The 24,982-nt window shown below is 40.6% G+C and overlaps 1 protein-coding gene and 1 long non-coding RNA gene across 2 annotated transcripts; both read left to right on the top strand.

The window, feature by feature from the left end:
- The first annotated feature begins 2,469 nt into the window (after positions 1-2,469).
- On the top strand, positions 2,470-3,837 carry LOC308335572. Its single transcript, XR_013966049.1, has 6 exons — positions 2,470-2,546; positions 2,700-2,773; positions 2,868-2,988; positions 3,322-3,431; positions 3,558-3,628; positions 3,736-3,837. It is a non-coding gene; the product is annotated as an uncharacterized lncRNA (long non-coding RNA).
- A 48-nt stretch (positions 3,838-3,885) lies between these two features.
- On the top strand, positions 3,886-19,265 carry LOC308335295 (uncharacterized protein; the record flags this gene model as incomplete). The annotated part of the gene is made up of 30 exons (XM_080792312.1): positions 3,886-4,020; positions 4,208-4,312; positions 4,570-4,695; positions 5,735-5,772; positions 5,893-5,927; positions 6,157-6,225; positions 10,464-10,655; positions 10,746-10,866; positions 11,180-11,289; positions 11,417-11,487; positions 11,593-11,709; positions 11,810-11,905; positions 11,998-12,126; positions 12,398-12,523; positions 13,572-13,609; positions 13,730-13,764; positions 13,994-14,062; positions 14,169-14,366; positions 14,470-14,590; positions 14,906-15,015; positions 15,142-15,212; positions 15,320-15,436; positions 15,536-15,631; positions 15,823-15,927; positions 16,178-16,282; positions 17,333-17,370; positions 17,491-17,525; positions 18,185-18,656; positions 18,699-19,189; positions 19,240-19,265. Exons 1-30 carry the CDS (start codon positions 3,907-3,909, stop codon positions 19,263-19,265), a joined length of 3,576 nt encoding a protein of 1,191 aa, XP_080648438.1. The 5' UTR covers positions 3,886-3,906.
- Between the last annotated feature and the right edge of the window lie 5,717 nt (positions 19,266-24,982).

A 24,982-nucleotide genomic window follows, 5' to 3' on the forward strand; every position in this document is an offset into this window, starting at 1 on the left:
GGATATGTGTTAAATCCCGGCTTAATCTCTAATCCAAGTTTCGTGAAACAGGCCCCAGGTTTGGACATGTGAGTCAAATCTGTTGATGCTGATGGTATATTCTCCATAGTCTCGCTGTACTATAGGGCAGTGGTTTATGGTATATTCTCCATAGTCTCGCTGTACTATAGGGCAGTGGTTTATGGTATATTCTCCATAGTCTCGCTGTACTATAGGGCAGTGGTTTATGGTATATTCTCCATAGTCTCGCTGTACTATAGGGCAGTGGTTTATGGTATATTCTCCATAGTCTCGTGTACTAATAGCGCAGTGGTTTTCAACCTTTTTCATGTCGAGGCCCATTATTTTTTGGCAATTGAGCCACCACAATTTGATGAGATTGAGCCTCTCGGAACCACAATGTAAGATTTTGTCCACAATTCCATGCTGTATTTGATGTTGGTACCATTAGGAGAGAACAGGAAAGACAATTCTTCTACATTCTCTAATTGTGTAGACTTCTTGTACATTTAGTAATGCAGCTGTTTAACAATAATGTAACTCTTGAGAGCTTATAAAATGACCAAATTTCGTTTCATTTTATGCTCTCAAGAGTTAAAGATCTATAAGGGTTCATTTGGTTACTCTATCATTTAGCTGGGGACCACCTGGAAACCTCAAGGACTACCGGTATCACTAATATCCCTAATATGTATGGCATGGTGTAGTACAGTTGAGTTTGGGTTTTGCACCCCAGCCTACTGACAGGAAATATGCTGAGCTGTGTATCGGACGGTTATTCTCTTGAAACCACATGGTTTCATGGAAATCATCCACCCACATTTCTTATCTCTTTACACAACTAACAGTAATCAAACAGGGGAGTAAATTGTGCAGTGCTTTCCCCTAAGTCATGTGGCTTCTTGTAAATGGCAGGAGATCAACAAAACAATCCAACCATTACATATGCAGGCCTACAACGTTCCGTGAGTTGAGTGTTCCCATTGTTCTGAAATGCCTCGAAGGACACGTGATAAATTTGAGCTACTACCTGCCACGGTTCTCTTATTGTCAAATCACCCCTGTGATCATGTGTAAGTAATTTGAAGGGGTTTTAACCCCCAAAAAGCATGTTTTTTGCAACAAACGTTGCACGGCTTGTTTTCATCAAACAACATTAACTAGCCGACCTATGCAGTAGGCTAGGTGGAATAGTGTAGCCATAGGCTATCGGTATATATGTGTATGACTGGCAAGTGGTACATTTTCATTTAGTGTTTCTATTCTCTTAAAATGTTGTCTTCAAGTGCAATAATATGTCCTTTATAAGTATGCTAACAATAATTAAACTTAATTAAACTAATCATTATCGCTATTTATGCTTTTACGGATCTTATCTTTCTCAGCTCTCATAGAGTACATGTGTGTCATAACCTGGCCTTTGGATGGGTACAGGCAGTCTCCAATAGAGGATGTCTGGGCTTACTGCCACAGTGCCAAGGGACATGATGGATGGGAGGTGTGGGTTACTATACTGAGCTAAGATGAAAGGTTGATGTGTGTTCAGATAACTTTCTTTCTTTCTTTCTTTTTTAACAAGGTTCAAGGTTCTGCTTTATTGCTACATTTTGTGTACAGCCGCAGGTAAGCTTACTGTACATAAGAGTATAGGCCTAAAACCTATTTTGGTTGTGCAAAAAAAAAAGAACAAGGAGAGAATAAAATAGATTCAATAGCATCATCAAATGTACATGCATATAATCTTGGTATATTGTATACACCATCATCATTATTATTATTTTCAGTAGCTGCTATACCTAACTATATACCCTGTTTTTTTCTCGTTCTTGACCGTTTGTTTAATAATTATGCTAATGTTGTAATAAAATACTATTTTTAACAACACATGCTGCTCAAGACCCAAGTGCTGCATGGAAGCCTTCACCTTCTGTGTTAACTTGCACTCAATGGCCAAAATTGTCTCTTTACTCTCTCCTGCATCCTATCAGATTTGAACCATCTTGTTGTTTGTAACAGTATATGTGTTGCCATCAGCTGTCTGTTATTAATTTAACTTAAACATACCAAGACCCTTATGATTTATTTTATTGTGTTATGTACAGATGTATATATTCTATTTGCGCATGCTTCCATGGGAAAAAGTGGAAAAAGGCAGTAATCCACATTTTCTTGTAATTTTCAATATGAAACATAGCTCATTTGTGTCCCCGGATAACAGACCAATATTATGTTCTCTTGATTTCAGATCTTATCTTTTTTATGGCATGGTTAGAGTTCATGGGCGATAACACTCAAGTGAAATTGATTCTGATCATGAAATGAAAGTAAAAGTTACAACCATGGTAAACTATAGGCCAGCCCTTAAAAAGACAAAAGGTTCTGTGAGTGCTGGTGTTTTCTGTTTTAGAGATTACCTCTTTCAAAGTGACCTACCTGACCGCGCAGTCGGGTAAGTCTTCAAGAGAGTTGGAGTTGTGCGAGCTACTACCTGATAGCCAGGCCTGAGTCTGGCAACGGTGTGAAAGTGTTTTCAAGATGGGTGGAGTGTAAGATTCACATTTCTTTTTACATTTTAGGGTTGTGTTAAATCAATTAAAATTCTGACAGCAAAACATTTCTCAATGTAGATTTGTTATACAGAAACGGAAATAATTTGGTATGATATGATCTGTGGTCTTTCTTTCTTCCCCTACACACAGCAACAAGAAGACACGTTCCAAACCCACAATGAATGGACCAAACTCAACTAAAGAGACAACTTCTGACAAAGAAGGTATGAGCCAACAAACTGCACCAACTGTACAACCTTAATTGTCTTCATATCTATGCTACGGAGTGGTCCTGTAATGTGTCTTGTATTCACTTAGAATCTCCGTCAAAGGGACAGAGTCAGGCCACTGTTTTCCATGGCTTGCATAATGAGGGTGCCAACAGTTACCTGAACTCTGTTCTACAAATCCTCTTCATGACAACCGAGTTCAAAGAAAGGTTTGATATGGATATCTGCTTACGAACATAACACAAAATTACCAATTAATATTTAATTATACAGTATATCGATCATTAGGCTATTTGACTATTTTCTGAAAATGTTCAAAATATCTTTTTGTTTATTGAAACTACATTGTTTCAATAAAATCTATTCTACTTAAATGTTCTCAAATAGAAACTTGAATCAAATCTTTTTTTTTCTTTTTTTCAAATTGATTAGAAAGTGTTGTAGGCCTACGTTTTGACAAAATGTCAGTCAAAATCAGAACAACAAGTATTTTCTTTGCAGCATGGTCAATGTTTCAATGAGACGGTTCTTTTCCCACACAGGTTAGATGCAAAAAATAATTATGACCTTCAACTGATAAACTTTTTTAAAAAATTGGAAAAAGGAAGCTGCAGAACAAATGACATCACTGCAACATTTGGGATTCAAAACGGTATGTTGATAAATCAGTGATAACAGCAAAAGAGCAGAGAGCCAGAGACCATCACTTATCGAAGACTAGTCTGGTTGAATAATTCAACTTTCATTGTGTTGACTTCTCTCATGTGTTATTATACAGTTATTGTGCAATGTGATGCTGCTGAATGCTTAGTGAAGATTTTAAGTATGGTCAGCTCCAAGGCATCTGAGGTGAGAAACTGTAAATCACTGCCTGCATGCAAAAAGAAGAAGAACAAAGTAAATATTGTAAATAAATATACATTTACAGCATGGTTATAATTTATTATTTTATTTAGGTCTTCCAAGGACAGTTGAAACACAGAACTCGGTGTTCTGCCGGACACATTGTGAATGAGCAAAAAGCCTCAATTTGGACCCTGCCACTGGTATAGGAGAACGTTAATGTTCATTATTTAACCATCTTTTGTGTGCTGTGAGATATGCATGTCATTTTGGAATTAATTACAATGTTGATGCATTTCCAGGAAGAGGGCATTGCAATGTCTTTTGAGCCTACATCAGCCAGTGCAGACAATTGGATGTATTGTGACGACTGTGAGGGAGAGGCAAAGGCAATCCTTGTGAGTTTTGGAAATTCTAATCTTTTTATTTTGCTTTTTCCCACCACAATTTAATTGTCTTAGATGGATGTATGTATGTATGTACGTACGGTATATAATATATATATCAATTTATTTTCATTTATTTTTTGTATAAATTTATGATTTATGTACTGATTCATTCCAGTGTTGTTTAATGTTTACTTAGGAGTGCGAAATGGAGAAATGTCCCCAGATTCTGACTGTACTCAACACCATGTCAAACTTCAAAATTGACTGCTCTGTAGAAGTGCCACATACTTTACAGATAAAGGTACGAAGAAGCCACCATTGGTTGAATGGCGTTTCTACTATTCTATTTTTGATGCACAGCTTTGTGTGTTTGTGTGTATGAGCACGGAATGCGTTTGTACTTTGTAGCGCAGAATGTGATGGATCTGATTAGCTGAGCACGGAATGTGATGTATGATGATGTATGATGATAAGAGCGCCCCTCACTGCACACAAGTGTGATTTTTATTTAATAATTGTATCTCATTACTTTTTACATGTTTTCATTTGTATGAATAGAACGTCAAGTATCAACTGTATGGAATGGTAAATCACTTTGGTACTCTGAGTGGTGGATATTACACCGCCACCATCCAGTCTCTCAATAACACCTGGCATGACTTTAATGACTTGAGGGTCCGTGAGGTGAGTAGAAACATTAGTGCAAACTACAAATACATTTTTCCCATTGATATTTCAGAAATATCTATTATTTTAAGCCTAGAATCCCTAGAACAGTGGTTCCCAAAGTGGGGTTTGGGGACGCTTATAGAGTTCCAGGGGGTCCCCATCTAAATGATAATTAGGAACCAAATGGACCTTTATGGGTCTGTAACTCAGAGAGTGTACAATTTGGTTCCATTTGTACACTCTCAGAGTTAACTTAACATTGATTTTACAATATAAATTGGTGTCCCAGAGATAGAAATGGCATTAAATGGGGGTCCGTAGTCAAAGGCATGTCAAATAAAAGAGCTATAAGCTTCCACCTGTGCCTTTCGATCACCTTAAAATAATGTTTAATTTGAAATTTGAAAAAAAAAAAAAGATTGAAATAAACAATTCATTCAAACTGGGGGTCCTTGAAATGAAAATGGTTGAAAATCACTGTTAGAGCCGTAAATAATCTTCTCTTTTGGGGGTCCTTGGCATACATTTTCTAATGGGTTCCGTAGGATAATGAGTGTCGATTTGGGGGTCCTTGACATGGAATAGTTTGGGAACCACAGCCCTAGAAAGCAGGGCTTTGTGGTCATTATTCACCAGGATCCTGGATGACTTGATTCTATAGGCTTAATTAATTTATGTAGCCTAAATATTTTTTGGGAAATATGAATGGGGTCGGGAACGATGGAACCAGAAAATGGCCGGCACTGCTATGCCCCATACTTGATCCTACTCAGTCACAAGCAACGCGTTTTGAGAAAGGTAACAGTGACAAAATTACAAAGTGTCATTTTGCTTTAGGTTTATTCAGAGAATGAATCATGTCATTTTGAGTATCCAACATCTATCACGATGAATGGATCGGTACAATAACGTTTCCAACCATGGGGAGACTACATGCGGTTATCAAGTGACCTACTCTATGAGGTTTTCTACCCGACAGACGATATATGAAATGTTAAATATATGTTAAATAGCTTGCCTTAAGTAACTGAATGTCAAATGCTACATCTTGCAGGCTCAAGATAAACGTTTTACACAAAACGACACACACAAGTAAGCTATGTCACATATGCTCTTTATTCATCTATGCTCTTTTATCTCTTAGAATGTGGTCTCTTTGGTATTGTATCCAAAAGATAACTATGCTGTCAAATGTATCTTTTACTTCTTCAGATCCACTAGTGCATACCTGATCATGTACAGGAGAGGTAAGGGATACTATTACATAATCAATGTCTTCAGATCCATTTTACCATCATGAAAACTCCCTAGTTTGACATTTCACATGCTACATAAAGCATGATGAAATTTTGAAATTTTCGCCTTCTATAGGTTGTTAATGGAATGGTCACATATTATGCCAATTATGAAAATTGCTCAACATATGCAAGTTAGCATCCGTTGTTTTAACTTATAGGTTTTTCTTTAAATTTTCAGAACATATTCCTGATCAAGACAGTGGTCAGAGAGCTCATGAAAAAGCTGGAGAAGTCCAACCTGAATCAGGTTGGTTCAGGAAAATAGTTTATCAAGTTTATTGATCCTCATAAGCAGATCAACCGTTTACTTTCATGCAACTGATCCTTATTTCTGTTTTGCTTGACATTTCTAGGAGATACTACCGGTACTAGTCTTCAAGGCCATGAGGTCAGCCGAGAACCTGTTTCTGCTTCTCATTATGGTGAGAAGAATGACTGCAAACTCAGGAAAATGGAGAAAAATGAGAAAGTCAACAACCCCAAGAAGAGACGTTCCACACCCACAATGAATGGACCAAACTCAACCAAAGAGACAACTTCTGACAAAGAAGGTGCCAACAAACTGCACCAACTGTACAACCTTGGCATATCTATGCTACGGAGTGGTCCTGTAATGTATGGCCTGTCTTTTATTCACTTAGCATCTCCGTCAAAGGGACAGAGTCAGGCCGCTGTTTTCCATGGCTTGCATAATCAGGGAGCCACCTGTTACCTGAACTCTGTTCTACAAATCCTCTTCATGACAACTGAGTTCAAAGAAAGGTTTGATATGGATATCTGCTTACGAACATAACACAAAATTAACAATTCATATAATTGATCATTTGGCATTTTCTGAAAATGTTCAAAAGATCTTTTTATTTATTGAAACTACATTGTTTCATTGTGTTCTCAAATAGAAACTTGAATCAAATCCTTTTTTTATTTTTTCAAATTGATTAGAAAGTGTTGTAGGCCTGCATTTTGACAAAATGTCAGTCAGAATCAGACCAAAAAGTATTTTCTTTGCAGCATGGTCAATGTTTCAATGAGACGGTTCTTTTCCCACACAGGTTAGATGCAAAAAATCATTATGACCTTCAACTGCTAAACTTATTTAAAAAATTGGAAAAAGGAAGCTGCAGAACAAATGCCATCACTGCAACATTTGGGATTAAAAACGGTATGTTGATAAATCAGTGATAAAAGCAAAAGAGCAGAGAGCCAGAGATCATCACTAATCGAAGACTAGTCTGGTTGAATAATTCAACTTTCATTGTGTTGACTTCTCCCATGTGTTATTATACAGTTTTGGATGCTGCTGAATGCTTAGAGAAGATTTTAAGTATGGTCAGCTCCAAGGCATCTGAGGTGAGACACTGTAAATCACTGCCTGCATGCAAAAAGAAGAAGAACAAAATATATATTGTAAATATATACATTTACAGCATGGTAATAATTATATTTTTTATTTAGGTCTTCCAAGGACAGTTGAAACACAGAACTCGGTGTTCTGACGGACACATTGTGAATGAGCAAAAAACCTCAATTTGGACCCTGCCACTACGAATGGAAAATCAAGACTACAGCTTGGTATAGGAGAACGTTAATGTTCATTATTTAACCATCTTTTGTGTGCTGTGAGATATGGATGTCATTTTGGAATTAATTACAATGTTGATGCATTTCCAGGAAGAGGGCATTGCGATGTTTTTTGCAGCCAGTGCAGACAATTTGATGTATTGTGACGACTGTGAGGGAAAGGCAAAGGCAATCCTTGTGAGTTTTGGAAATTCTAATCTTTTTATTTTGCTTTTTCCCACCACAATTTAATTGTCTTAGATGTATGTATGTATGTATGTACGTACGGTATATAATATATATATCAATTTATTTTCATTTATTTTTTGTATCAATTTATGATTTATGTACTGATTCATTCTAGTGTTGTTTAATGTTTACTTAGGAGTGCGAAATGGAGAAATGTCCCCAGATTCTGACTGTACTCAAAACCATGTCAAACTTCAAAATTGACTGCTCTGTAGAAGTGCCACATACTTTACAGATAAAGGTACGAAGAAGCCACCATTGGTTGAATGGCGTTTCTACTATTCTATTTTTGATGCACAGCTTTGTGTGTTTGTGTGTATGAGCACGGAATGCGTTTGTAGCGCAGAATGTGATGGATCTGATTAGCTGAGCACGGAATGTGATGTATGATGATAAGAGCGCCCCTCACTGCACACAAGTGTGCTTTTTATTTAATAATTGTATCTCATTACTTTTTACATGTTTTCATTTGTATGAATAGAACGTCAAGTATCAACTGTATGGAATGGTAAATCACTTTGGTACTCTGAGTGGTGGATATTACACCGCCACCATCCAGTCTCTCAATAACACCTGGCATGACTTTAATGACTTGAGGGTCTGTGAGGTGAGTAGAAACATTAGTGCAAACTACAAATACATTTTTCCCATTGATATTTCAGAAATATCTATTATTTTAAGCCTAGAATCCCTAGAACAGTGGTTCCCAAAGTGGAGTGTGAGGACCCCTAGGGGTCCTTGACAGAGTTCCAGGGGGTCCCCAGCTAAATGATAATTAGGAACCAAATGGACCTTTATGGGTCTGTAACTCAGAGAGTGTACAATTTGGTTCCATTTGTACACTCTCAGAGTTAACTTAACATTGATTTTACAATATAAATTGGTGTCCCAGAGATAGAAATGGCATTAAATGGGGGTCCGTAGTCAAAGGCATGTCAAATAAAAGAGCTATAAGCTTCCACCTATGCCTTTCGATCACCTTAAAATAATGTTTAATTTGAAATTTGAAAAAAATAAAGATGGAAATAAACAATTATTCATTATTCATTCAAACTGGGGGTCCTTGAAATGAAAATGGTTGAAAATCACTGTTAGAGCCGTAAAAAATCTTCTCTTTTGCGCGTCCTTGGCATACATTTTCGAATGGGTTCCGTAGGATAATGAGTGTCGATTTGGGGGTCCTTGACATGAAATAGTTTGGGAACCACAGCCCTAGAAAGCAGGGTTTTGTGGTCATTATTCACCAGGATCCTGGATGACTTAAATGGTAAATGGTGCATTTAAATAGCGCCTTTATCCAAGGAGCTTTACGTAGATTGTGCATTACATTCACCCATTCACACACACATTCATACACCGATTGCGGTAGAAGCCATGCAAGGTACCAAACAGCACATTGGGAGCAATTTGGGGTTCAGTGTCTTGCCCAAGGACACTTCGACATGTAGACAGGAGGAGCCGGGATTCGAACCGCCGACCCATGGATTATTGGACGACCTGCTCTACCTCTTGAGCCACAGTCACTTAATTAATTTATGTAGCCTAAATATTTTTTGGGAAATATGAATTGGGTCGGGAATGATGGAACCAGAAAATGTCCGGCACTGCTATGCCCCATACTTGATCATACTCGGTCACAAGCAACGCGTTTTGAGCTTGTCGATTTTAATCTTGAAAAAGTAAAATGACAAAGTGTCATTTTGCTTTAGGTTTATTCAGAGAATGAATCATGTCATTTTGAGTATCCAACATCTATCACGATGAATGGATCGGTACAATAACGTTTCCAACCATGGGGAGACTACATGCGGTTATCAAGTGACCTACTCTATGAGGGTTTTCTACCCGACAGACGATATATGAAATGTTAAATATAATGTTAAATAGCTTGCCTTAAGTAACTGAATGTCAAATGCTACATCTTGCAGGCTCAAGATGAACGTTTTACACAAAACGACACACACAAGTAAGCTATGTCACATATGCTCTTTATTCATCTATGCTCTTTTATCTCTTAGAATGTGGTCTCTTTGGTATTGTATCCAAAAGATAACTATGCTGTCAAATGTATCTTTTACTTCTTCAGATCCACTAGTGCATACCTGTTCATGTATAGGAGAGGTAAGGGATACTATTACATAATCAATGTCTTCAGATCTACTTTAGCATCATGAAAACTCCCTAGTTTGACATTTCACATGCTACATAAAGCATGATGAAAGTTTGAATTTTTTTCCTTCTATAGGTTGTTAATGGAATGGTCACATATTATGCCAATTATGAAAATTGCTCAACATAATTATGCAAGTTAGCATCCGTTGTTTTAACTTATAGGTTTTTCTTTAAAATTTCAGAACATATTCCTGATCAAGACAGTGGTCAGAGAGCATATGGCAGTCAGAAACGGGGAGAACAGGAGACACCATTTGACAGGCAGACCCATGGAAGAGTGAAGGGTATTGTCCAAAAGGAAGCATGTGACGGAAAGAAGGATGGTTCCAGGTTATCAAGACCAAAGAGCACAGGCTACTTTAGTCCATGTAATCTGGACCAACCTGAATCAGGTTGGTTCAGGAAAATAGTTTATCAAGTTTATTGATCCTCATAAGCAGATCAACCGTTTTACTTTTAAGCCATGCAACTGATCCTTATTTCTGTTTTGCTTGACATTTCTAGGAGATACTCCTAGTCTTCAAGGCCATGAGGTCAGCCGAGAGCCTTTTTCTGCTTCTCATTATGGTGAGAAGAATGACTGCAAACTCAGGAAAATGGAGAAAAATGAGAAAGTCAACAACCCCAAGAAGAGACGTTCCAAACCCACAATGAATGGACCAAACTCAACCAAAGAGACAACTTCTGACAAAGAAGGTGCCAACAAACTGCACCAACTGTACAACCTTGGCATATCTATGCTACGGAGTCGTCCTGTAATGTATGGCCTGTCTTTTATTCACTTAGCATCTCCGTCAAAGGGACAGAGTCAGGCCGCTGTTTTCCATGGCTTGCATAATCAGGGAGCCACCTGTTACCTGAACTCTGTTCTACAAATCCTCTTCATGACAACCGAGTTCAAAGAAAGGTTTGATATGGATATCTGCTTACGAACATAACACAAAATTACCAATTCATATAGAATTATACAGTATATCGATCATTAGGCTATTTGACTATTTTCAGAAAATGTTCAAAAGATCTTTTTATTTATTGAAACTACATTGTTTCATTGTGTTCTCAAATAGAAACTTGAATCAAATCTTTTTTTTCTTTTTTCAAATTGATTAGAAAGTGTTGTAGGCCTACGTTTTGACAAAATGTCAGTCAAAATCAGACCAAAAAGTATTTTCTTTGCAGCATGGTCAATGTTTCAATGAGACGGTTCTTTTCCCACACAGGTTAGATGCAAAAAATCATTATGACCTTCAACTGCTAAACTTATTTAAAAAATTGGAAAAAGGAAGCTGCAGAACAAATGCCATCACTGCAACATTTGGGATTAAAAACGGTATGTTGATAAATCAGTGATAACAGCAAAAGAGCAGAGAGCCAGAGACCATCACTTATCGAAGACTAGTCTAGTTGAATAATTCAACTTTCATTGTGTTGACTTCTCTCATGTGTTAATTATACAGTTTTTGTTCAATGTGATGCTGCTGAATGCTTAGAGAAGATTTTAAGTATGGTCAGCTCCAAGGCATCTGAGGTGAGAAACTGTAAATCACTGCCTGCATGCAAAAAGAAGAAGAACAAAATATATATTGTAAATATATACATTTACAGCATGGTAATAATTATATTTTTTATTTAGGTCTTCCAAGGACAGTTGAAACACAGAACTCAGTGTTCTGACGGACACATTGTGAATGAGCAAAAAGCCTCAATTTGGACCCTGCCACTACGAATGGAAAACCAAGACTACAGCTTGGTATAGGAGAACGTTAATGTTCATTATTTAACCATCTTTTTGTGTGCTGTGAGATATGGATGTCATTTTGGAATTAATTACAATGTTGATGCATTTCCAGGAAGAGGGCATTGCAATGTTTTTTGAGCCTACATCAGCCAGTGCAGACAATTGGATGTATTGTGACGACTGTGAGGGAAAGGCAAAGGCAATCCTTGTGAGTTTTGGAAATTGTATTTTCATTTATTTTTTGTATTTTTTTATGATTGATGTACTGATTAATTCCAGTGTTGTTTCATGTTTACTTAGGAGTGTGAAATGGAGGAGTGTCCCCAGATTCTGACTGTACACCTCAATGTATTTGACTTTGATTACAACACCATGTCAAACTTCAAAATGGACTGCTCTGTAGATGTGCCACGCACTTTAGAGATAAAGGTATGAAGAAGCCACCATTGGTTGAATGGTGTTTCTTTTTTTAAGGGGCGCTAGCCTCTCCTATGCACAGCTTTGTGTGTATAAGCACGGAATGTGTTTGTAGCACAGAATGTGATGATCTGATTGGTTGAGCACAGAATGTGACGTATGACGATGTATAGTATGATTGATGATGTATGATGATAAGAGCGCCCCTCACTGCACACAAGTGTGATTTTTATTTAATAATTGTATCTCATTACTTTTTACATGTTTTCATTTGTATGAATAGAACGTCAAGTATCAACTGTATGGAATGGTAAATCACTTTGGTACTCTGAGTGGTGGACATTACACCGCCACCATCCAGTCTCTCAATAACACCTGGCATGACTTTAATGACTTGAGGGTCCGTGAGGTGAGTAGATACATTAGTGCATACTACAAATACATTTTTCCCATATTTCAGAAATATCTATTATTTTAAGCCTAGAATCCCTAGAACAGTGGTTCCCAAAGTGGAGTGTGGGGTCCTTGACAGAGTTCCAGGGGGTCCCCAGCTAAATGATAATTAGGAATCAAATGGACCTTTATGGGTCTGTAACTCAGAGAGTGTACAATTTGGTTCCATTTGTACACTCTCAGAGTTAACTTAACATTGATTTTACAATATAAATTGGTGTCCCAGAGATAGAAATGGCATTAAATGGGGGTCCGTAGTCAAATGCATGTCAAATAAAAAAGTTATAAGCTTCCACCTGTGCCTTTCGATCACCTTAAAATAATGTTTCATTTGAAATTTGAGAAGAAACAAAAAGATCGAAATAAACAATTATTCATTATTCTTTCAAATTGGGGGTCCTTGAAATGAAAATGGTTGAAAATCACTGTTAGAGCCGTAAAAAATCTTCTCTTTTGGGGGTCCTTGGCATACATTTTCTAATGGGTTCTGTAGGATAATGAGTGTCGATTTGGGGGTCCTTGACATGAAATAGTTTGGGAACCACAGCCCTAGAAAGCAGGGCTTTGTGGTCATTATTCACCAGGATCCTGGATGACTTGATTCTATAGGTTTAATTAATTTATGTAGCCTAAATATTTTTTGGGAAATATGAATGGGGTCGGGAACGATGGAACCAGAAAATGGCCGGCACTGCTATGCCCCATACTTGATCCTACTCAGTCACAAGCAACGCGTTTTGAGAAAGGTAACAGTGACAAAATTACAAAGTGTCATTTTGCTTTAGGTTTTTTCAGAGAATGAATCATGTCATTTTGAGTATCCAACATCTATCACGATGAATGGATCGGTACAATAACGTTTCCAACCATGGGGAGACTACATGCGGTTATCAAGTGACCTACTCTATGAGGGTTTTCTACCCGACAGACGATATATGAAATGTTAAATATAATGTTAAATAGCTTGCCTTAAGTAACTGAATGTCAAATGCTACATCTTGCAGGCTCAAGATGAACGTCTTACACAAAACGACACACACAAGTAAGCTATGTCACATATGCTCTTTATTCATCTATGCTCTTTTATCTCTTAGAATGTGGTCTCTTTGGTATTGTATCCAAAAGATAACTATGCTGTCAAATGTATCTTTTACTTCTTCAGATCCACTAGTGCATACCTGATCATGTACAGGAGAGGTAAGGGATACTATTACATAATCAATGTCTTCAGATCTACTTTAGCATCATGAAAACTCCCTAGTTTGACATTTCACATGCTACATAAAGCATGATGAAAGTTTGAATTTTTCGCCTTCTATAGGTTGTTAATGGAATGGTCACATATTATGCCAATTATGAATATTGCTCAACATATGCAAGTTAGCATCCGTTGTTTTAACTTATAGGTTTTTCTTAAAATTTTCAGAACATATTCCTGATCAAGACAGTGGTCAGAGAGCTCATGAAAAAGCTGGAGAAGTCCAACCTGAATCAGGTTGGTTCAGGAAAATAGTTTATCAAGTTTATTGATCCTCATAAGCAGATCAACCGTTTACTTTTATGCAACTGATCCTTATTTCTGTTTTGCTTGACATTTCTAGGAGATACTACCGGTACTAGTCTTCAAGGCCATGAGGTCAGCCGAGAACCTGTTTCTGCTTCTCATTATTGTGAGAAGAATGACTGCAAACTCAGGAAAATGGAGAAAAATAAGAAAGTCAACAACCCCAAGAAGAGTCGTTCCAAACCCACAATGAATGGACCAAACTCAACCAAAGAGACAACTTCTGACAAAGAAGGTATGAGCCAACAAACTGCACCAACTGTACAACCTTGTCTTCATATCTATAATACGGAGTGGTCCTGTAGCTGTAATGTATGGCCTGTCTTGTATTCACTTAGAATCTCCGTCAAAGGGACAGAGTCAGGCCGCTGTTTTCCATGGCTTGCATTATCAGGGAGCCACTGGTTACCTGAACTCTGTTCTACAAATCCTCTTCATGACAACTGAGTTCAAAGAAAGGTTTGATATGGATATCTGCTTACGAACATAACACAAAATTAACAATTCATATTTAATTATACAGTAAATCGATCATTATAGGCAATTTGACTATTTTCTGAAAATGTTCAAAAGATCTTTTTATTTATTGAAACTAAATTGTTTCATTGTGTTCTCAAATAGAAACTTGAATCAAATCTTTTTTTTCTTTTTTCAAATTGATTAGAAAGGGTTGTAGGCCTACGTTTTGACAAAATGTCAGTCAAAATCAGACCAAAAAGTATTTTCTTTGCAGCATGGTCAATGTTTCAATGAGACGGTTCTTTTCCCACACAGGTTAGATGCAAAAAATCATTATGACCTTCAACTGCTAAACTTATTTAAAGAATTGGAAAAAGGAAGCTGCAGAACAAATGACATCACTGCAACATTCGGGATTCAAAACGGTATGTTGATAAATCAGTGATAACAGCAAAAGAGCAGAGAGCCAGAGACCATCACTTATCGAAGACTAGTCTAGTTGAATAATTAAACTTTCATTGTGTTGACTTCTCTCATGTGTTATTATACAGTTTTTGTGCAATGTGATGCTGCTGAATGGTTAGAGAAGATTTTAAGTATGGTCAGCTCCAAGGCATCTGAGGTGAGAAACTGTAAATCACTGCCTGCATGCAAAAAGAAGAAGAACAAAATATATATTGTAAATAAATATACATTTACAGCATGGTAATAATTATATTTTTTATTTAGGTCTTCCAAGGACAGTTGAAACACAGAACTCGGTGTTCTGACGGACACATTGTGAATGAGCAAAAAGCCTCAATTTGGACCCTGCCACTACGAATGGAAAATCAAGACTACAGCTTGGTATAGGAGAACGTTAATGTTCATTATTTAACCATCTTTTGTGTGCTGTGAGATATGGATGTCATTTTGGAATTAATTACAATGTTGATGCATTTCCAGGAAGAGGGCATTGCAATGTTTTTTGAGCCTACATCAGCCAGTGCAGACAATTTGATGTATTGTGACGACTGTGAGGGAGAGGCAAAGGCAATCCTTGTGAGTTTTGGAAATTCTAATCTTTTCATTTTGCTTTTCCCCACCACAATTTAATTGTCTTAGATGTATGTATGTATGTATGTATGTACGTACGGTATATAATATATATATCAATTTATTTTCATTTATTTTTTGTATAAATTTATGATTTATGTACTGATTCATTCTAGTGTTGTTTAATGTTTACTTAGGAGTGCGAAATGGAGAAATGTCCCCAGATTCTGACTGTACTCAACACCATGTCAAACTTCAAAATTGACTGCTCTGTAGATGTGCCACATACTTTACAGATAAAGGTACGAAGAAGCCACCATTGGTTGAATGGCGTTTCTACTATTCTATTTTTGATGCACAGCTTTGTGTGTTTGTGTGTATGAGCACGGAATGCGTTTGTAGCGCAGAATGTGATGGATCTGATTAGCTGAGCACGGAATGTGATGTATGATGAAGTATGATGATAAGAGTGCCCCTCACTGCACACAAGTGTGATTTTTATTTAATAATTGTATCTCATTACTTTTTACATGTTTTCATTTGTATGAATAGAACGTCAAGTATCAACTGTATGGAATGGTAAATCACTTTCACACCGCCACCATCCAGTCTCTCAATAACACCTGGCATGACTTTAATGACTTGAGGGTCCGTGAGGTGAGTAGAAACATTAGTGCATACTACAAATACATTTTTCCCATTGATATTTCAGAAATATCTATTATTTTAAGCCTAGAATCCCTAGAACAGTGGTTTCCAAAGTGGGGTTTGGGGACGCTTAGGGGTCCTTGACAGAGTTCCAGGGGGTCCCCAGCTAAATGATAATTAGGAACCAAATGGACCTTTATGGGTCTGTAACTCAGAGAGTGTACAATTTGGTTCCATTTGTACACTCTCAGAGTTAACTTAACATTGATTTTACAATATAAATTGGTGTCCCAGAGATAGAAATGCCATTAAATGGGGGTCCGTAGTCAAAGGCATGTCAAATAAAAGAGCTATAAGCTTCCACCTATGCCTTTCGATCACCTTAAAATAATGTTTAATTAAAAAAAAAAAAAAAGATAAAAATAAACAATTATTTATTCATTATTCATTCAAACTGGGGGTCCTTGAAATGAAAATCGCTGTTAGAACCGTAAAAATCTTATCTTTTTGGGGTCCTTGGCATACATTTTCTAATGGGTTCCGTAGGATAATGAGTGTCGATTTGGGGGTCCTTGACATGGAATAGTTTGGGAACCACAGCCCTAGAAAGCAGGGCTTTGTGGTCATTATTCACCAGGATCCTGGATGACTTGATTCTATAGACTTAATTAATTTATGTAGCCTAAATATTTTTTGGGAAATATGAATGAACCACAAAATGGCCGGCACTGCTATGCCCCATACTTGATCCTTCTCAGTCACAAGCAACGCGTTTTGAGATTGTCGATTTGAATCCTGAAAAGTAACAGTGACAAAATTACAAAGTGTCATTTTGCTTTAGGTTTATTCAGAGAATTAATCATGTCATTTTGAGTATCCAACATCTATCACGATGAATGGATCGGTACAATAACGTTTCCAACCATGGGGAGACTACATGCGGTTATCAAGTGACCTACTCTATGAGGGTTTTCTACCCGACAGACGATATATGAAATGTTAAATATATGTTAAATAGCTTGCCTTAAGTAACTGAATGTCAAATGCTACATCTTGCAGGCTCAAGATGAACGTTTTACACAAAACGACACACACAAGTAAGCTATGTCACATATGCTCTTTATTCATCTATGCTCTTTTATCTCTTATAATGTGGTCTCTTTGGTATTGTATCCAAAAGATAACTATGCTGTCAAATGTATCTTTTACTTCTTCAGATCCACTAGTGCATACCTGATCATGTACAGGAGAGGTAAGGGATACTATTACTCAATGTCTTCAGATCTACTTTAGCATCATGAAAACTCCCTAGTTTGACATTTCACATGCTACATAAAGCATGATGAAATTTTGAATTTTTTGCCTTCTATAGGTTGTTAATGGAATGGTCACATATTATGCCAATTATGAAAATTGCTCAATTATGCAAGTTAGCATCCGGCAATTTCTACATGCTACAATACTCAACATATCTAACATAAAACTTTGGTGTAGGCCTACTCAACATGCCTGGGTTCATAGGCTATCGTTTGTTATTTTTCCTGTCCATGAACGGGTTCGGCCCGCTTTCTAAAAACCTGCAGACCGGGTGTCCCAGGAGTGCCCTCTAATAACTGAGATATATAGGCACATAAATACCTATCTGAAGACATAGGGCTGTATTTTGCTTGTCTTAAGTACCAGGTCTTATTACTTAACTTAAGACCTGGAGGCGTGGTCAATGCTCTTTGGCCACTCAGAATAGCCAAATGGCATTTATCACGCCTCCAGGTCTTAAGTTAAGTCCACAGAGAAGGCCCTGTCACCCCTGATATATTTGTTGACCGCATTTTGCACTTTATATTTGGTTTATTCACGTTTGGTTTGCTCACTGTTGAAATTAGCTTCTTTGCACATATTTATTTACAACAGTATCTAGTATCCTGCCGTCCAGGTCACTGGCTACCCTCAGCCATGGCCCCCAGTCCCCCCTCAGCAGCAGCCATGGCCCCCAGCCCTCCCTCAGCAGCAGCCATGGCCCCCAGCCCTCCCTCAACAGCAACCATGGCCCCCAGCCCTCGCTCAGCAGCAACCATGGCCCCCAGCCCTCGCTCAGCAGCAACCATGGCCCCCAGCCCTCCCTCAGCAGCAACCATGGCCCCCAGCCCTCGCTCAGCAGCAACCATGGCCCCCAGCCCTCGCTCAGCAGCAACCATGGCCCCCAGCCCTCCCTCAGCAGCAACCATGGCCCCCAGCCCTCCCCCAACAGCAACCATGGCCCCCAGCCCTCGCTCAGCAGCAACCATGGCCCCCAGCCCTCCCTCAGCAGCAACCATGGCCCCCAGCCCTCCCTCAACAGCAACCATGGCCCCCAGCCCTCGCTCAGCAGCAACCATGGCCCCCAGTCCCCCCTCAGCAGCAGCCATGGCCCCCAGCCCTCCCTCAGCAGCAGCCATGGCCCCCAGCCCTTCCTCAGCAGCAACCATGGCCCCCAGCCCTCCCTCAGCAGCAACCATGGCCCCCAGCCCTCCCTCAGCAGCAACCATGGCCCCCAGCCCTCCCTCAGCAGCAACCATGGCCCCCAGCCCTCCCTCAGCAGCAACCATGGCCCCCAGCCCTCGCTCAGCAGCAACCATGGCCCCCAGCCCTCCCTCAGCAGCAACCATGGCCCCCAGCCCTCCCTCAGCAGCAACCATGGCCCCCAGCCCTCCCTCAGCAGCAACCATGGCCCCCAGGCCTCCCTCAGCAGCAACCATGGCCCCCAGCCCTCGCTCAGCAGCAACCATGACCCCCAGCCCTCCCTCAGCAGCAACCATGGCCCCCAGCCCTCGCTCAGCAGCAACCATGACCCCCAGTCCCCCCTCAGCAGCAGCAACCATGGCCTCCAGCCCTCCCTCAGCAGCAACAACCATGACCCCCAGTCCCCCCTCAGCAGCAGCAACCATGACCCCCAGTCCCCCCTCAGCAGCAACAACCATGACCCCCAGTCCCCCCTCAGCAGCAGCAACCATGACCCCCAGTCCCCCCTCAGCAGCAGCAACCATGGCCTCCAGCCCTCCCTCATCAGCAACAATGGCCCCCAGTCCCCCCTCAGCAGCAGCAACCATGGCCCCCAGCCCTCCCTCAGCAGCAACAATGGCCCCCAGTCCCCCCTCAGCAGCAAACATGGCCCGAAGTATGCCCTCCATCAGATGTACATGGCCCGTCAGGACGCCTCCTCCACGCTGCAGGCCAAGCCCTATGCCTCCTTCTTTGATCCCACGCAGCAGCCGGCCTACGCCTCCTTCCAGCTGCCGGCCTCCTCCCAGCTGCCGGCCTCCTCCCAGCAGCCGGCCTCCTACCAGTACAGCAACCATGGCCTCCAGCCCTCCCTCAGCAGCAGCAACCATGGCCCCCGGCGGCACCCCCAGCAGTATGCCCACCATCAGCCGGCCCACCAGCAGTATATGCCCCTCCATCAGCCGGCCCACCAGCAGTATATGCCCCTCCATCAGCCGGCCCACCAGCAGTATATGCCCCTCCATCAGCCGGCCCACCAGCAGTATATGCCCCTCCATCAGCCGGCCCACCAGCAGTATATGCCCCTCCATCGGCCGGCCCACCAGCAGTATATGCCCCTCCATCGCCAGCCTCCTTCCAGTGCAACTCTTTTCAGTCGCCGGCCTCCTTCCAGTGCAACCTTAGCTCGAGCAAGCGCTTGGCCGTTTGACTATAATTGCGCACGTTCATGTTATTGGGGGAAATGACACGTAAAAGCTGTTTCATAGGCCTACGTGAACGCGTGCAATGATAGTCAACGGCCAGCGCATTTACGATTAGGCCCAATCCAAAGAAACATACGCAGTTGAGACCAGACTTCCTGGTCTCAACTGTGCATGTTTCTTTCCTTTCATGGAGCAACATCTCGTCGCCCGTATGGTCTTCGCGTCTCGTCCTCTTTAGACAGTCCTTGCCAGCAGCCCACCTCCTCCCAGCGGCACACCTCCTCCCAGCAGCCTCCTCCCAGCAGCCTCCTCCCAGCAGCCCGCCTCCTCCCAGCAGCCAGCTTCTGGCCCCCCAGCACGTACCAGCAGCCCCAGGTCCCCCTCCAGTACCAGCCCTTCCACAGATGCCCCCTGCAACCCCTCCAGCGGTGCATCCAGCTCCCATTCTGGTTCCCACTGCCACCAGGTCATCTTTCCCAACCCAGGTTCCACCAGCCCCCCTCCAGGTGCCCCACCAGCATTGGCCCCCCCACTGGCTTGGTCATTCTCCAGAACCCGTCTCCACCCTGTTTGGGGTTGTATGCTGATCATGGGGCGGCTGAACAGAGACACTGCCCTCCCTGCCTCCCTGCAGGGTATAGCCGGCTCCAACTGATACTAAGGACAATAATAAAATTTTATATTTGGTGGGGCGGCTGTAGAAAGAGGAGCCAGACTGAGTACCTCCAACACACCTGAGTAGAGTGAGTGAGTCACACCTGCAACGATTGCAGGAGGCCTCATTTGTTTATGTATGATTCGTTGCCTGTAAGTTGCCTTTAGTTGGTAATTATGTGCTTTGTTTGAATGTGTTTTTCCTTTGTTTCTGTTGAGCTTTAAAATCATGAACATGATCAGCTCAATTCCACACCATTCCCTGACTGCCAACCCTGACTGCTAAATAAATGAGAACCTTTTAAATTATCCATCCTGGTCATAATACTTTTACTGGTATTCCAATGCCCGTGTGCTAAAGATAATAACCCACAACCTACAATTCATTTCAATTACATATATTTATTGGAAATAGTATACTGTGATATTTGGTGCACTGAACTAGTAAACATTTTAAACTTATGAACTTGTTTGGACATGAATCATTACTGTTTGTCCGGTGCTCCGATGCGTATGCTGTGGCTGCATGATTTGATAGTGACGTAATAAAGGATAGGTTTCAGATTGAATACATGTATACATAGAGGCATTACCTTTAATACACTGAAACATATTTGTATTACATCACCATCGAAAGCCAGTTATACCCTAGCATTGGTAGATATCTTCATTACGTCACTCTCAGAATCATGCGTCCACGGCATACGCATAAAACAACCCAAGTAACCACAGTATACTACTCCTCAACTTACAAATTATAAAACTTACATAAACATACATGTATATGTAAGTTGTACTGTTTATATGAAGATATGTACCTTTATGTTTCAGTGTCGGGTGGATTAAAGGTAATGCCTTTATGTATACATGTATGTAATCTGAAACATAGATCATTATAATAATAAATAAATAAAAATTGGGGGGGCCGCAGCCCACCCTAGCCCAACGGTAAGTGCCCCTGAGTGCAGATGCAAGATAATTTGTGCCCGATAACAAGCCAATAGGTGGCAAGCCCAACTCATCTTCACATTAGGCACAAGACCTGAAAGGGAAAATGGAGTTAATCAGCAAAGCATTCAGCCAGCCACAAGGAATCAGCCCACAACAAGCAGCAGTGATCAGCTCATAACAGTTTTGGAGCAACACAATCAAATTACAGCTTTGCTTGTTCAACGACAATCTCTGGCATTCCTGCCTAAACGAGAAATTGGGGTTTTTGATGGGGACTGTTTACACTATCACACATTCATAGTAAGCTTTTGAGCACAGCATTGAAGCAAGGACTGACAACCCTACACTGTACTACCTCGAACAGTACACTAGGGGGCACCCTAGGGAGCTTGTCAGAAGCTGTCAACATCTGGCTCACGACAGAGGATATGCCATGGCAATGCCATAGGCTTTGCTGTTGGAGCATTTTGGAAATGAACAGAAAGGTGAGCTAGGTACCCCCTGGAACTCCCTCAAGTACCCCTAGGGGTCCCCGGACCCCACTTTGGGAACCCATGACGTAAGGTATATCACTTTAATGGCGCTGCACAGGTTGTGGGCGTGTTCACTGGGTCTGGGGCGCTCGCTGCCACACTGATATCATATGGCGTTTACCTGTCACCTAGCCTAGCTGTCACTATAGAGGAATGGGAGTTTGACAGAGAGAGGGGGTGAGCGTGGGAGAAGACAATTTCTGTTGACCGCAGGGACGAATAGTTTTCATAATCCGCCTGGGATCAGTTGTATCTTACGTGTGGTGAGTCTGAATAAATGGTCAAATGTACAGCTGGAGTGGACCTGATATCATATGCGTGCGCGTCATACAAAGCGTCTCTTTACTCTCATGCTTAGCTCCTCGCGGCGCCGCAATAAAAGGCTTGGGTTGGGCACAATATGAACCCTTAAATGAACACTGTTGATTTAACCGTTTTGTTTTATTGTGTGATAGGCCTACTGATTTACACTTGAGTTGATACACATCCCAAATTTGTGATGCTTCCAAGTTCCAATGTTCATGTATGCTCTCAACTTATAGGCTCTGCAGCGAATCCAGTTAGCATAGTGACACAACAACATAGTCCAGTTCTTTTTTTGATGCTTCCAAATAATGTTAATTATTTATTTTTGTGAACAATTGAGTAAATAAAGGCAGTGCATGAATGTAAATTATGTAATGAGTGTAGGCTACTATTCATGGAACAGTAGGCATTCCACAATGGATAAACTAAGAGATTTATGTAGCCTATATGCAATGGACATTAAGTTATTCAAGTTCAACAATTATTTTTATTTCTTATATAAAGCTTAAGATTAGTAGTAAAATCTATTGCTTCACTGGCAGCAGTACTGTAAGACATCTTAACTTTGAACATTTAGCAAAATGAACGCACTTCACACAAAGCTCAATTTTAAACATATATCATTCAATTTATTTGGCCATTAAAACATTTGCTTCATCACGTTTCAATACAGTTTGGTTAATTAATATTGTTACACTTTTGAACTCTGTGCTTACAAACTGTGGATACAATTAAATGTGTGTCCCCTCTGGTACTAGCCGCAATTTGCAACTCTAGATTTTTTTTACAATTGGTTGAAATCTAGAGTTGCAATAACCTCCATCGACTTCCTATGCATTGTTTTGGTTTTGCATTGGTTTGTGACCTCCTGGTCTTAAATTACGTTAAACTCACCAACATTGCAGCTGTAGTCCAAGCTTGAATTATCCTCTTTCGATCTGGTGTCGCTTGTTTATCATAAAAGTCCCCCGTAAAGATGTTATGAGCTACTTTCTGTCCAAAATATTCCAAGAGTGACAATATCGAGCTGCCATTTTGATTTTTGCAACGTGCCATAAAACAAGATGTGAGGGGGAGTGCTTGTTTAATAGCGTCCCTCCCTCCCTAGGGCGTCGGCCTCTTCTTTGGGTGTCTTACCTGCGCAGGTAAGATTCTATTAAACAAGCGCTCCCCCTCACATCTTGTTTTATGGCACGTTGCAAAAATCAAAATGGCGGCTCGATATTGTCACTCTTGGAATATTTTGGACAGAAAGTAGCTCATAACATCTTTACGGGGGACTTTTATGATAAACAAGCGACACCAGATCGAAAGAGGATAATTCAAGCTTGGACTACAGCTGCAATGTTGGTGAGTTTAACGTAATTTAAGACCAGGAGGTCACAAACCAATGCAAAACCAAAACAATGCATAGGAAGTCGATGGAGGTTATTGCAACTCTAGATTCAGCCAATTGTAAAAAAATCTAGAGTTGCAAATTGCGGCTACTCTGGTACTTGAGCTCTCAAAAGTTAGTTCCAGGTGGTGCCTTTGCCAACACATGTGAACCCATGTTTTATTTTATCATGTTGACATGGTGCCATATGTCCTTCCGTGTTCCGTAACAGGAAGGCTATAGATCACTTTATTTCTCTAGGGCAGGCCTATTAGGACTATATGTCAGTATCACAGGTGTGGTCTGCCATTAATCTGGTATCCACACTTTTCCTGGGCTGTGTGTGCTCCAGTTCCTGTCGATTTGATCCAATGAAACTGGTCAGATGACCAATGCAATCAACAGGAACCTGAGCACACATAGCCCAGGGAAAGTGTGGATAGGTCACAAGAAGAATATGGTATTATACTGGCACCAACAAGCAAGAGGTATCATGTACATATACTATGTGTATACTATGTAGATATCATGAGCGTTTCGTGTTCTCTTTGACATGCACATTTCATGTTTTTCTTCTCCCTGCCCCCTCCGCCCACCTTTTTCTTCTCCCTATCTGGAATACAGCAAAAATGAATTTCACCCACTTACACCTGTAAACCAATGATGTTGCAATGCAGTCTAAAGTAAGACACAATTGCATTTGCAAGTCCTACGAGATTTATTTTTCGCTTTTCCTTCCATCTTGATGCTCCTCTCGTTGTTGTGGTGTGGACTATCCCCATGTGTTGAGACCCTTGTTCTGCCCTCTGCCTTTGGCTCTATAGTCTCTTTCTCACACGCCTCCTTACTGTTTCGCGGCATTTTCTTTGCATGCTGCCTCTGTTTTATCAAAGGAGGCTCCTTCTCAAGCCCAGCCTCGTTGAAACTGGTATTTTCACTTTCTTTAGGTAGTGCTATGCCTTTGCTGATTACATCTTCCACATGGTCTTCTGTCTGTTCGTCTCTGTTGAGATCTTCGCCTGTGTTTCCATTGTGTTCCATCACGTTCTCCCTCGGTTCATCCTCCTGTTTATCGTCTGGCTTGTCTCTCTGTTCAGAACTCTCACTGGTCAACGGTGACTCTGGCATTTTGAAATAGAGGCATTGTAATTGTATCACCACCATGAGTTAAACTTATGATCAGTTGGTTATCGAAATCAGACCTGTG

This window comes from Protomyctophum bolini (assembly GCF_963924005.1).
Source record: "Protomyctophum bolini genome assembly, chromosome: 20".
In the NCBI taxonomy this organism is placed as follows: domain Eukaryota; kingdom Metazoa; phylum Chordata; class Actinopteri; order Myctophiformes; family Myctophidae; genus Protomyctophum; species Protomyctophum bolini.